Source organism: Musa acuminata, chromosome BXJ3-7 (assembly GCF_036884655.1).
Source record: "Musa acuminata AAA Group cultivar baxijiao chromosome BXJ3-7, Cavendish_Baxijiao_AAA, whole genome shotgun sequence".
In the NCBI taxonomy this organism is placed as follows: domain Eukaryota; kingdom Viridiplantae; phylum Streptophyta; class Magnoliopsida; order Zingiberales; family Musaceae; genus Musa; species Musa acuminata.
The window spans coordinates 36,984,708-36,998,344 of NC_088355.1; the positions used below are offsets into that span (position 1 = coordinate 36,984,708).

Consider the following 13,637-nt stretch of genomic DNA (forward strand, 5'->3'; position numbering starts at 1 on the left):
TGTTATCTTTTTTTCTTCTTTTTATAATGGATCGGTAAACCAGTTCAGAAATAATATAACGTGGTATAAAAATATTATAATATAATAATTTTTATAATTTTTATGAAAATATTATGCTTTTAGTATTTTTATATTATGTTATCGTATTTTTAGTAATATTAGAAAAACTATAACATCATAAAAAAATTCTATAAGACTTTGTTTTTTATCTTAATCATACCAAAAAAATATAACACAGCGTTTTTATTCTATATTATAATATTTTTAGATTTACTGAAAATATTTTAACATAATATAAAAAATACTGTAAATTCATCGATCCACTCAATGGATTGATTTAAAAAAAAAAGTAAAAAAGAGATAAAATGGGGGTAGGTGACAGGGGATATTTCAAAACTTAGATTAAAAAAATGATGTTAAAATGATACTTTTCTAGAAAATTCTATTTTTAAACAAAATTCATCCCAGTGTTTTTTTATTTTTTAGGAGATTAAGATTTACATTTGTTATTTACAACCCTATAATAATATTTTTTTAATATTCCTAGGTTACCCCTTTATATATATATCTTTAATTTATAACTCAATTTTAATAAAATCTTCTTACTCTTTATTTATCATATATACATATATTCTTATCCTTTATCTCTTAATAATCGGAGATAAATAAAATAATAAAATAAATAGATGATGAAATGAAATGATTTGAAGATCGAAGCTGTCGATAATAAAATATTATTTATTAATTTTTTAAAAGATTGTGAATAATAATGGTGTTGTGAATATTATATTATTATTATTATTGAGATGATGGGAGGGTAGGGGTGGAATTTTCCTTAAAGAATAGGCTACTTGGTTAAACAATACGTTCTTTTGCTTCCGAGGGCAGCGGCCGCCCCCCTCGCCGTCCGTGCCTGCCGCCGCGGCAGTTTCCAATCACACTCCGCCGCTGCCACCCCCAGGTTTATCTTCTTCTTCTCTTTGTTCTACTCCCTCCGCAGTTTCTTCTCTTACAGGGGAGCGCCTGAGAGCCGTGGGAGTGGTTTTAGTCTTGGAAAGGTGCCGCTCGGCGCCGGATGAGAAGCGATCCATGGAGGCCGCCGCGTCGAGATCCGGCAGGGGGTTCGACGACGAGGATGACGACGATCAGGAGTTTGCGAAAAGAGAAGGCTTCTTCTTCTCCCATAAAGGTGGTTCCTTTTGTAGCTGTTTCTGTTCTCTCTCTTTTTTATTCGCCTTTCCCTTTCAGATGCGCTCCACTATTCCGTGTTCGGCGTCGGTAACCACCGCCGATGCATAATGTGGATTGTCTGACTGCAAACTGCAAATTGCAACTTGAATTGTAACGAAAGGGAAATGCTTTCGTTTTCATTTTTCCCAATTTTCATTTTATTATGGTTTTTAGTGGTAGTGATATAGACCCATGCAAAGATGAAATTTTGCAGGCGTTATAATGATTTCGTTTGGACATTAACTGATATCTTCTGAATTCTTATGCTTTTCTTCTTGATGGATAGCAGATTTGACCATCAAAGCAGATGGGAAAGGAAGTGGCACCGATGACCTGCCAACTACCCCGAGGTCTAAGCATTCTGCCATGGAGCAGCGGAGAAGAAATAAAATCAATGACAGGCAAGTGACCATTATGGTAATATATGCAAAAATCTCCAAATTCTGCTCTATATGTTGCTTGTTTCTGCCCTAAACTTATTCTGGCATTTTCTTTAAACTGTTTTTTTTTGGGAGTTTGAAGTAGTTGTGTATCCTGGTTCTCCTTGGCGATTAATTTAGGAACCGATGAGACTCTGCAATTTGCCACTTGTTTAATCAATTGGCTATAGCATGAAAATAACAATCACTATGTACTTTAGATCTTTTGGATGTGACCTTCTACATGTTCTTAGTTTTGCTTGGTCATAGTTGGTCCCTCTCAAAATTAATTAAACCCTAATCAAGAAAAAAAATGTATATGCTTATGCTTTCACTTTGATGTCATGATCTGGAAAGATTTGCTTAGATCTAGGAGATGGAGCGTGGTCTGCTGAGAGGGAAGCCACATGGGAGCCAGTTGGACTATTGGCTAGAAGGACTTCTTGAGGTGTGGAGCTCAAAGGCAAAGAGGCACCAGATCATGAGCCAAGGTAACTCTGATGAGCGAAGGAAGGAACATAGTGTCGAGCGGTATACCTTGGTTGGCTGGAGGGGCCTCACTTTTGCAACCGATGATAATTGTTTGGTAGCAGGCAAGACCCCCTGCTTTTCTGATGGAGGACAAGTTTTTCCTGTAGGTGATACTAACCACCTATAATCCTGACATTCACTGAGATATATAAGAGACCATAGGGTGAAGGTGACACATTGAATGAGTAGGCAGCAATCTGTGTAAGCCTAGAAGGTCCTTAATTTTGGTTGACCAAGGTCCTAGGTGGATGGCCAACCTCTCAGTTTATTGGTCTTGGGCTTCTTATATAAACTCCCCTGATTGGTTATGTGCTTGGAGTGAGGTAGGTCCGTCTGTCAGCCAAATAGGACCAGTCCACAATAGATTTTTTGTTTTATCATCTTTCTCTCTGGTTGTTTTCTCTGAAATCTTTGTAAGGCTTAAAGGCCATGCATGGACATTAATTTCTCTTCTATGCAATTAACTGGTTTGTTTAAGTTGCTTATTTCTCTAATTGATAGTTTACAATGTTGTCTTACCTTGAATCGGGAAAAGCACTGATTGGATGGTCATACTCTATCAATTTAGGAGATAATATTAGTTGACTCTCAAGTCTCAACTGAAATTCATCTTTTCTTTTCAACCTTCTCTATTTTCCTTTACATAAATCTTTTTATTTATCGCTATATATGGTGTTGCTTACTTATTGTTTGTAACAATACATGAATATTGTACTTGCCTGTTTAGTTTATGGCAACAAGTGACACTATATATGGTGTTGCTAACCTATTGTTGGTAACAATACATGAATATTGTACTTTCCTGTTTAGTTTATGGCAACAAGTGATGTGGTGCACTTGTTTTCTGTAGTTTAATAAGCTGAATGTTAACTGTCTTATGTACTTGCAGATTTCAGATACTTAGGGAACTCATACCTCATAGCGATCAGAAGAGAGATAAAGCATCATTTCTTCTGGAGGTATATATCATGCCAATAGTGCATAACTATGGAATATCTTTCCTCTTCTACATTATATTCTTTGACATTAACAGTTTTGCTTATTGTTTATTATACTTTTCAGGTGATTGAATACATCCAGTTTTTACAAGAGAAGGTTCAAAAATATGAGTCATCTTACCCAGGATGGAATCAGGATAATGCCAAATTGATGCCTTGGGTAATTGTTTGTTATGCTTCCTCTATGTATGTGCATGACTATGGCTATGCATGCAAATTTGCTTAAAACATGCAATCTGTGGTGAAATTGTCCGTCTAGGGAATTATGTCTCTAGGTTCTTTGTATAGCAACAGTATTTAAAATCTTGCATCTAATTCTTTTAGCTATGTTGTAGGTCTCTGCTTATTCATCTTTTTTTGTATAAAATAAATTCTTCTATAAATGATGCAAGCTCTGGTAACAAACTATTATGATTTAAATGATATTCTTTGTAACATAAAAAAGTACTAAAAATATTTTTTTCATATAGAACATTTCTCTACTGTTGATAATATTATGCTCTTTGGAATCTGCCTTGAGTCTGTTGTATCTTTTTGACAAATTTTCTTGCAGCATAATTTAATTTTTATCTGGGCCCAAATCAATCTTGAATTATTTTTTTAAAAAGATGGTTCCAAATTTATTTTGAAATCTTAATTACTTATGCAAATAAAAGCACTTTTCTAATATTTTGCTTTGTTTTTTTTGTTTTATGGCAGGTAAAAGTCTATTACAGATCATTCTGGAAGAATGCACAGGTGTCTGTCATTTAGGCAATATGACTATCAATTGACAATTTTTATGCCTCTTTGCTGTTATAGAGCTGTCATGGTGATATGCTTTACTGGTGCAATGATTTTTTGCTATTCTTCCCACCCATAATCCCTTTTTTTTCCTTTCAACAGAACAACAACCAAACCCCTGTAGATGGTCTATCTGACCCTTCTCAAGTCATTAGAAATGGTTCTGCTCCTCCTGCATCTGTTTTCGCTGGACAGTTTGATGAAAATGATATCCCTGCTGCACCTGTTATGCTTTCAAATGCTCCGAATCCAACACAATTGGACATGACTACTGGTGTCCCCTACAAGATAATGGAAACTGCTACAGGTTTTGCTAGTAAGTGAACTACAACTCCTTTTATTGGCCAATATAATTTGCTTTTGTGAGGGTAAATAGTGGTGCAAATCAGAGATTGATTTCAGTTGCAGATAACATGCCCTCTCAGGCTCAGCCGCATTGGTTAGGATCATCCAGCCCTGCTGATTGTGCTGTGAGCAGTGAGATGTTGAATGAGCAAGAAGAGTTGATAATTGATGAGGGCACAATTAATGCATCTGCCAGCTACTCCCAAGGGTATGCGCCAAACTATTCGTTGATAACTATTTTTATGCTGCTTCTAGATTTCAGCTTGAATTATACATCCATTTACAAATTACTTTTCTGGAAGGATGCTTGTGTTTGCTCATTTCATCTGTGTGCATTTCTTTTATCACTTTTTGGTTGCAGTTTTCGTACTCCTTCACCTATTTCATTTCTTTCAATGGACTTTTCTGTTTGCTTCATTTCTTTCAATAGACTTTTCTGTTTGCTGCTTGAGTTATAATTGGATATTTTAACCAACTTGCTCAAGCTTAAGTCTTTCTTTTCTTGTACTTAGATATCTTGAGAGAGATATGTGAATATATATGATCATTCATATGTCATTATTATTATCACCTGATTTCCTGTTTCTTTTTGTTTGATTTTTTTTCTCATATCAAAGATCTCTTGATGTTTGCAGATTTGATGTTATGTTGCATGTCACATATAGGAAATATTCTTTTGCTGAACTGCATTAGAACCTGCAACTTGATATTTTCTACATATTTTGTTTATGAGTTTAATAACTTTGAAGTGCTTGGTACCAAACAGGCTTTTGACGTCGCTAACTCAGACATTACAAAGTTCTGGTGTAGATCTGTCTCAAGCCAACATCTCTGTGCAAATTAATCTTGGTAAGCGAGCAACTAACAGGAGACCTACTGCCACCACTGCATTGTCCAACTACAAGGTATAGGCTATTCTATTGTAAATAACAGCACATGTGTCTTTGAGCTACATATAATGAATGATCTTCAGCTTTTCTTGAAACGACAGTATGTGATGCTGCTCCAATCCTTAATTTTATTAGTTTGTCTAATATCGGGTGCAAAATATTTGTTTCTAGATTAGCTTCTTATATATCTTATATGTAGTCAGTTAATTATTTCGTCTCTAGGATCTGTCATATAATATATTGGTGACAAACCCAAAGATTATTCTAAGCTTAATTTAATTATTTTTGGCTAAAACTGCCTAAAATAATGAAACAGATGAAACTTTATGAAACTAATCAGTTTGGATTGGAACTAGCCAAAGGTTGAAAAATGACCAAAAATGACCAAACTCTCAGAACAATGTTTGAAGAATGTCTCGGCCACAGCTTCTAATGTTACTTTAATGGTCAAAATTATTTTCAGGGTGCAAAGTCAACCTTTCTTAATTATGCATGTATTGCTTCTCCATGGGTCAAGACTATCAACTTAGTCCTGCTTCATGTAAACCACTTAATTGGAGGCATTTCTCTATTGCCCTATGACCCTCATAGTTTGCTGTTTTTTCTTGCAATCACAAGGTTCATGATGAAACTCAAAACTGTTGCATTGTACTTGTGGCTTGCAGGAATAATTCTTATAACTGTTGTTTTCTAGTTCATCAATTTTTAAGTCTTGCCCTTGGATTATGTTAACCCTGCTCTTTTTCTTGGCAAATTTGTCTAAATAGGTCCGAGACTAGATTCAAGAATGTGGACTTGTATAATTGTGTTATGTAACTAATCATGCTGTTGTTGTATTAATGTATTTAAATCATAACCACTATGAGTTGTTTGTTAATTTTGGCCATGAGCTTTATATAAAAGTATTTGTTTTTAATGTTTTCAGTTCCCTTGTCTTTAGTTATCAGCTTTGCCATATGAGAACTTTGTTTTGTGTTCATGAGATACTGGGTATTCTAATCCATCTCCTGCATGTACTGGGCATATGTTTATTGATCTCGTGTGCGGCTTGCACATGCAAACATCTAAAATAATGTCAGTTGCAGTTCTTGGAGCCGTCAGGTTAATTTTGGGTTATATCACCCTTTTCAAACATGATCTACTCTTGTTCTAATTATCTCCTTAATGGTCATAGGATCCTGATGATCCGGCATCAACTAATCAAGCAGTTGGTCGCTCGATGATGGGGATCACCAATCAGGAGTCTTCACAAGCAGCTAAGAGACACAAGGCTGATAACTGCTAGTTCTTCCTTCCTCAGCTTAATGTGTCACCAGCATTGCTGAACCTTTGTTAAATGTGTTTATTCTGATCAGTCTTCTACTTTTAGCGAATTTGAGAACTGTTGGTATAATTTAATTTCCGTCGCCATCTGCCAATAGGCCTACATTGCAATATGTGAAGCTGCTTTTCTTTTACAGGCTTCCATATGTTTGTGGAGTTTTGTCTATTTTCTCATAGGAATGCTGTTGTAAGCTCATCAAGATGATTGTCCCATTGGCAGTATATTCTTGTGGACGTGATTAGATATCTATCCTTTTGAGGGTTGTACTATATTTGGTTCTGCATTTAAATGGAAATTGAGCTAATGTAGTTAAATGAACAATGTGTGTCTAATGGATCAGTGTACTAAGAATGTTCTTGTTGGAGATTAGTACTTTCTAAACCTTATTACTAGGACAAGCTTTTCTTGATCATTGCCACCTTATGCTTTAACTTCTTCTGGCACTTCCATGTTTAGGTCACTCTAAGATGCAACATTGACTAAGAATCATATTATTATTTATTAGATCTACAACATTAGAGTTTCTTAGTACCTCCATACCCCAAGCCACCAAAATAAAGGTGTTACTTTGTATGGCCCCTTTACTTTTTCTTTCTTCCATACTATTGGAAAGGTGTTATTTTGTATAGTGTTTGTGCTAAAAGACAGTTCAATTTGTATGTCTACCTGCAGCTGTGCCCACATGAACATGCATGAGTTTATGAGAAAAGCATCATGATAGCTTAATTGCACAATATTAATCAATATCAAACACCTATTGGACACCAAAGGCTTAACTTTTACATCACTGTGCAACAATGATTAAGAAAACCATTATTAGATCAATAAACTAAAAGGATTCCCATTACCCATATACCTCCATCAGTGATCAATGCCTCAAGAGAAGGAATTATCTTTCAGCAACATCTTCAATCCATAAAAAGAACAATCCTCTCTGTTCTATCTCCTGTACATGCAGCTGAGATAACCTGAAAGTTGGATCTCACTCCTCACTTTCTCACAGTCACTCACCTCTCTACACAGGAATCAATCTTATTTAGAAGAATGAAAGATATGCTATAAATATGTATATCCAGCAGCTGCATGAAAAACACTCCTCCAATGTGCTAATAACCTCTTTGCTATGCGTTTACCTTTTCTAAGCAAAACCTCCATCTTTTAGATCTTGGTCCAACAAGGGCCACCTTCATGAAGGATCGCTATGATGGTTTTCTTTGAACAAATGTGTTCTAAAGAGATCAATACCATGATAAAGAACTCATGATGTCCATGGCTCATCAGGCTGTTGAAGGCACTCTTGGGGATTGGCATAGAAATAATCCTCTTCCTTTGGTCGATCAGGAATCACTGCTCTCCTGGTAGGCCTTCCCATGCGATTAGCATGAGCTGCCTTCACTGATGAAGAGAAGTCATCCCACCCTATTGTACCATTACTATACTGATCGATCAGCTCAACTAAAAGCTTCCGATCCAGTATGATAGTTTTCTTGAAACCCAAATATCTGCAAATTAGACAAAAAAAACAGAAATATCCTCTTAGAGAAAGCCGAACAGAAAAAATTAATTGATAATAGCAAAGAAAAATAACTTTGTCTAGCTTTGTGCCAAGACCTTTTGTGCACAGTAATGGGTGGATCTAATCCACTATTTTCAAGGAAAACCCAAACAGATGTGTATTTAATAAATACTCAAGTAGCTGAGATCAGCTAAATGATATCTTCTCTAAAACATACACCACAAAATTTCAAATCATTTGTTAATAATTAATGTAATTTTAATTATTTCTCACTTAGCATCATGCATAAACATTAACAGTGACCAAAATAAGCATATTCATCTCGAATTTTTTCACAGGACTTCGGGTATGTTAACATTAGCACAAAGGAGCCACTTGCCAGCATAACATGGAAACTTTGATGCATCGAAGTAATAGAAGTCCAGTGGTCTTATGGAAACAATTAAACATATAGTTGTCCATAGCAAACACCAATTAAATGAAGAAGAGTCAATTTCGTTCACCATAATAACCAAGTTCAAATTGAAACTAAGGTCCATGATTGTCTAATAGATGTCAGTGATGCTACAGGAAGAGCAGTACCTGCGATGGCCTTCAACAACTTTAGCCATGTTGCCATCATATGTAGGCACAAAGATATCACTCTCTAGAGAAACCATGTAATCCAATGCTGCCATCTGTGATGAGTGGTTCTGGAAATATCTAAGGCCTGAGGGTCCCAGTAACAATTCCTTCCTTACCTGTTCGATAGGATTAAAATTAATTAGGCAAAATGAAATAAAAAACAAACAACTGACGGTCAACTTCTACAGACACCCACCACATTTGGATAAGCATCGGAAAGGGCAGACATTCTCCTGTCACCACCATATATTTCTCCTGCAGCAATATATACTTGGATATTGTGAACAATGTCCAGTGCCTTCAAGATCAGAGCAATCTCTTCTGGAGTTAGAGGACAGAGACCATCTTTCCTTTTCACTTCAGAGTTAATAACTTTCTCTTTCCACCAAGGATATGCATATCTGAAATGGATAAACGTCTAGGAAGTCACTTGAAGAAACTTAAACAAAAGACTATGGAAGACCACCAATGAAGAAATAATATACCTCATTCTTGTCAGCTCTTCTACCTCTTCAATAGTGCAACCATGGGTACATCCAGAGAATGCCAGCATGTCCATTTCATATCGTAAATGGAGAACCAAAAAAAGACCATTCTGTCGCAGAATTCTAATTACCCGCCTACCCAACTCTTCGATCTGAGAGGTAAATCTGAGAGCAGCATAGTTCACCCGGCAACGCAACTTCTGGATCTCTGAAGGCAGGCCATTATTGGCAAGCCTTGCATCTGTCCTGTTGAAGTGCACAACCTTGTGCTTCTTTATCAAAGGAAGAATCTGGTTGCCAGATAATCATGACTCAGTACACTTGTAATAGCATTGCTATTAGATAGATTTCTTTCAATCAAGCTTAAAATGACATACTAACCTGATTTTGATAATACGATATATTAGACCAGCTAACAGGTGGCATAGAGTAGGCTATTCCCGGTTTAATCCTCCATTTTAGTCTAGGTGGTAATTCTTTTAATATCCGTACCTCATCCCTCAATGAGGTGATAAAATGATCAACATCAAATATATCTTGGAACTCACTGCCACATCAATGATTGTTATTTTAGTTCTAGGAAGTAGTATGGAGAGTCCGGATAAAAAAAGGTCAAGATGTGTGTAGCTCATCAAGTCATGAGAAAAACCATCCCAATAAGATATTTGATTAGGAGGGTTACATACACACCTGGGATCAGCCCAAAATGATGTTTTATCCAGCTCCGGTACTATGAGTGTCACATTCAAATACTTTGCAATAGCAACCATGTCACAGATCTGAAGAAAATGTTGAGCCATCAGTTCCATTGAAAAGCAAAAGAAAAAACAAAAGGCTAAATTGCTCAAGATAAAAAGAAAAAAAATATTGGGTACTTACTGCTGCTCGCATTTGGTTAAGCCCACCATTGCATGAAACCATTACATACCCATTATTTCTGTAGATTCCTAGAGGTAAATGCACCATAAAATCCACATGAGGAAACAATCATATCATCCCAGATGAGCAAACAATTATATAGCAACATGATTCAAATCCAACGATAATGCTACACCATGTATTTGTCAGACGTAACAAGTAAATTACCTTTGCAAAAGCAAAATATTTTAACTGCCTCAATAGTGAACATTATTTGGGCATGTCATCATGATATACTGATGACAAAGATGTCATCACTAGTAATGGTTCAAAAGAAAGATTATGCCACCAACAAGGCCTTGGGCTTGAACATAGATAGTAGCAAATTAATCAAAGGAATATATCGCCCTCCTTAACCCAAAATTGACTGTTCACCTGCTATTAGCGAATTACTATTATTAAGCACATTTAAAGAAAATGACAAACAGACATCAGGATATCACCTCAGTTGCGTTAATTGGCATATACATGAAGAAAGAAACATTTCAACCATTGAAAATTAGCAAAGAACTGGGAACCTAAATAAAGCTAAGTCTCAATTTACTGACAACGACGCCAAAATTCAAGAACAACAGATCTCATCACCAAACCCAGTAATCTGTCAGACACTAAATCAAATCACAAAGCGATCAAAATCATTAGAAATTTTAACCTTATAGGCACTAAACAGGTTTTATTTATGTAGAAGCAGAACAAGATACTGAAGAATAATTGGAAGTGAAAATTTTCTTTGTTGATCTGATGGAGGGCACAAAGAACTAACTTTTCGGTGGAAGAACGATATTCTCAACGCTTGGAGTAACTTGTTTGACGGACAGCGGTGAATCCGAGAAGGTAACGCAAGATGACCAACCTTTCAATACCCTCGGCCCCCATGTCTCCCCCAGCGCCATGAGCTGGAGGAAGCACGTCCATAGCAGCACCGTAGTCGTCGTCCTGACCATCCAAAGCTTCAACTTGGATCTGCCCTTCAGCTTCTCCGCCTTCGCTTCGCCGCCGAGCTTCAGACCGTGGTGCCTCTGTCCTCTGCACTCAGATCCCATCGTCCACTCCAACCGACATTTTCTATGAGTCCAAAATGCACCCCGCCCCATACACAGCAACTCTTGAAAAGATCCCCTCCCGTTCTAATCATCGAAGCCTCATCTAAAGCCTAAAAAAGTCTTTTTTTTTTCCCATTCTTTTCCTTCAAAATCAACAACTAACCAAGCAATCTCTGCTTTAGCACTCCATGCAACTTGGAAAGAGAAATTGAAACCCGGAAGCGCTTGATACGTCTTCCCAAGAATCCAAAATTTCCAACGAAAGCCAAAATTTTGGATTCAACTATCTTTCCAACCTAAAAGAAATCCCGGAAAGAACCGTCAAGAATGCGATCGTTTCCTACTTCAAGCCACCACCTACTGCAGTCTGATGCAGCGAACGATCGACCAAGACCACCAAAACCACCTCCTTCCGCAAAAAGCCACAGCGAGTCGCCAAAGAAAGGCCAAGAGACATAGTATTGACGGGGGCTAAATGGAGGCCACAGGCCGGATTTGGAGGGACTCAGGAGGCGATAACCGATGCTAAGCGTCCGTGGATCGTGAGAGGGAGGCAGATGAGGGGAATTGGCGTCTGCCGTCCCCCTGCATTGCGATCCAGCAGACGGGAAGTTGTCGCCTTTGGAAGAAGAATGGGCGTAGGCGGCGACGGTGTCGTGGTGTTATTATACGTTTGATGCGGCCTCGTAGCCGTACGCGTCTCTCTCTATTACCCTTAACCGTGGTTGGGTTGTTATACAAGCATACATTCCTCGACCTGGTTGCGGACTCACTCGCCTCCAGCTATAACGGGTCCCGCTGGGACCCACATTTTGACCAATTAGAAAATGGTAAAGACAACGGTAGATTCTTAGCCCTCACGGAGCTGGCGGCAGGATACCAATTCGAGCTCATTTTCGGGCCCCTCCACGCATTAAACGCGGCGATGGTGACGCGTGGAAGAATCAGACGCCCGTGGCCCGATTTGAGTGACGATTTAGATCCCGACACCGGAGGTAATTAACCGGCCTCCGTTTGTGCGCAAGTCGTCAGTAGAGCCGGGACGAAAAGGAGTCAAGGACCTAAAATCTTATCTCTCAAAATTTCTTTCACATATATATATATATATACTATCACTTACCATTTCATATGATAAAATAGTAATTATGTTCACAATGGATAAAATAGAGTGTATTTTAGTGATTAGAAAATAGTTATGTATAGGTGATATCAGATAATTAAGATCCTTCATGTTGATAGAAATTCATGAATCTCTTATGATATTATAATTTGTTAATTTAAGTGTCCATGAGAGTGTTTTGTGTATAATTCATAAATTAATTAAGATTGAGTTATGAAGAAAAAATATTGTTGATATTTTGATTGAACCCATATGCATAAGATTATCTAAAGTATATTTGAGATAAAAATGTTGAGTTCTTGGGACTCCACTTGTACGAAGATCGATGTCGGGAAGGGTTTTCTAAATTAATCCCTCTAACATTCAAGTTAGTAATCCGAGATAGATTCAAGTAGTCGAAAAAGAGTTCCTTAAATATTTTTATAAAGACTAGAAGGAAGCTTATGATTGTCTTCCTTCTCATAATCTTATGATTGCTTTATAGAAGAAAATTTATGATTTTTTTTCATATGATAATAGATGAAAAAAAATCTTGTAATTATCTTCCTTATTGTAATGGACGAGAAGGAAGCTTATATTTGTCTACTTTGAATCTGAAGCAAATAGGTGGAGGATGACTTAGATACCGCATGTCAATTGATAGTATATTCTCTATTATTTATCTCGTCCCAACAAAAGGTAGTTGCTTGATTTGAATTATGATTTGGATATGAGATAATTGCCCATCCTCCATTTGCGAGCAAAGCCATATGTAAAGCCGAGAAGAAAAGAAGCCTTAAAAAAAGCCTAAGATCTTATCTCATAGATTAAGAGAGATTGAGTTATACAGTTAGCTGTTATGGAAAAATATCGTTCATATCATAATAAACCCAATATAGTCTCAAACTCGTATGTATAGGGTTATCTAAGGTGTCTTTCATGTAGAATTATCGAGCTCTCGAAGTGTCACATGCATAAAGATTGATATCGGGAGGGGTTTCCTAACCTAGTCCCTCCATAAGTTAGCAATATATCTTAAATGATAAAAAAAAAAAGTTTATCATAATAAATAAATAAAAAGCTTGTGATTGCCTTTATTATCATAATAAATAAATAAAAAGTTTGTGATTATCTTTTTTTATCATAATGGATGAGAAGGAAGCTTCTGATTTCTATCTTTGTCATAATGGACAAGAATGAAGTTTGTGTTTGCTTGCTTTGAATCTTCGTCTATGTAGCTAGAAGGATGAAAGATGACTTAAATCTCACGTGACGATCACATATTAGCTGACAGTGTATTCTCTATCATTTATACCCCTTGAAAGAGTGGTTCGGGGTTCTTACAAGAGGGGTTTGAAGTGTATTGTTTAATTCATTCATCATGGGAGCATTTGATATCTCCTCTTGAGGATCGAGATTTTTAAACTCATAC

At 36.8% G+C, this 13,637-nt stretch overlaps 2 protein-coding genes across 6 annotated transcripts; one reads left to right on the forward strand and one right to left on the reverse strand.

Moving 5' to 3' along the window:
* The first annotated feature begins 851 nt into the window (after positions 1-851).
* Positions 852-6,789, forward strand: LOC103992358 (transcription factor BIM2). 2 transcript variants are annotated; one of them, XM_009412020.3, is made up of 10 exons: positions 852-961; positions 1,049-1,189; positions 1,520-1,631; positions 3,070-3,139; positions 3,243-3,338; positions 3,878-3,916; positions 4,064-4,277; positions 4,364-4,514; positions 5,073-5,211; positions 6,371-6,789. In XM_009412020.3, the coding sequence occupies exons 2-10, from the start codon at positions 1,090-1,092 to the stop codon at positions 6,479-6,481; spliced, it is 1,032 nt and encodes a 343-aa protein (XP_009410295.2). In that variant the 5' UTR covers positions 852-961; positions 1,049-1,089; the 3' UTR covers positions 6,482-6,789. The 2 variants fall into 2 exon arrangements, with proteins under 2 accessions (XP_009410295.2, XP_009410296.2); XM_009412021.3 differs by having other exon boundaries at positions 866-1,189; positions 4,370-4,514.
* Positions 6,790-7,235: 446 nt separating this feature from the next.
* On the reverse strand, positions 7,236-11,777 carry LOC103992359 (rhamnogalacturonan I rhamnosyltransferase 1). 4 transcript variants are annotated; one of them, XM_018828363.2, is made up of 8 exons: positions 10,917-11,777; positions 10,025-10,092; positions 9,836-9,924; positions 9,527-9,692; positions 9,146-9,435; positions 8,857-9,061; positions 8,619-8,776; positions 7,236-8,022 (listed from the first exon to the last, which is right to left on the reverse strand). In XM_018828363.2, the coding sequence occupies exons 1-8, from the start codon at positions 11,155-11,157 to the stop codon at positions 7,779-7,781; spliced, it is 1,461 nt and encodes a 486-aa protein (XP_018683908.2). In that variant the 5' UTR covers positions 11,158-11,777; the 3' UTR covers positions 7,236-7,778. The 4 variants fall into 4 exon arrangements, with proteins under 4 accessions (XP_018683908.2, XP_009410297.2, XP_018683909.2 ...); XM_009412022.3 differs by having other exon boundaries at positions 10,827-11,775; XM_018828364.2 differs by having other exon boundaries at positions 10,025-10,082; positions 10,917-11,127.
* Between the last annotated feature and the right edge of the window lie 1,860 nt (positions 11,778-13,637).

Bases quoted from the DNA above. Each gene is read 5' to 3' on its own strand.
- LOC103992358 (XM_009412020.3), top strand. From the start codon at position 1,090: ATGGAGGCCGCCGCGTCGAGATCCGGCAGGGGGTTCGACGACGAGGAT. The intron at 1,632-3,069 runs GCAAGTGACCAT...ATGTACTTGCAG, and splicing joins AGAAATAAAATCAATGACAG to ATTTCAGATACTTAGGGAAC. The intron at 4,278-4,363 runs GTAAGTGAACTA...GATTGATTTCAG, and splicing joins AACTGCTACAGGTTTTGCTA to TTGCAGATAACATGCCCTCT.
- LOC103992359 (XM_009412022.3), bottom strand. From the start codon at position 11,157: ATGGGGCGGGGTGCATTTTGGACTCATAGAAAATGTCGGTTGGAGTGG. The intron at 9,693-9,835 runs GTGTGTATGTAA...TTGATGTGGCAG, and splicing joins TCATTTTGGGCTGATCCCAG to TGAGTTCCAAGATATATTTG. The intron at 8,777-8,856 runs GTGGGTGTCTGT...CCTATCGAACAG, and splicing joins CCGATGCTTATCCAAATGTG to GTAAGGAAGGAATTGTTACT.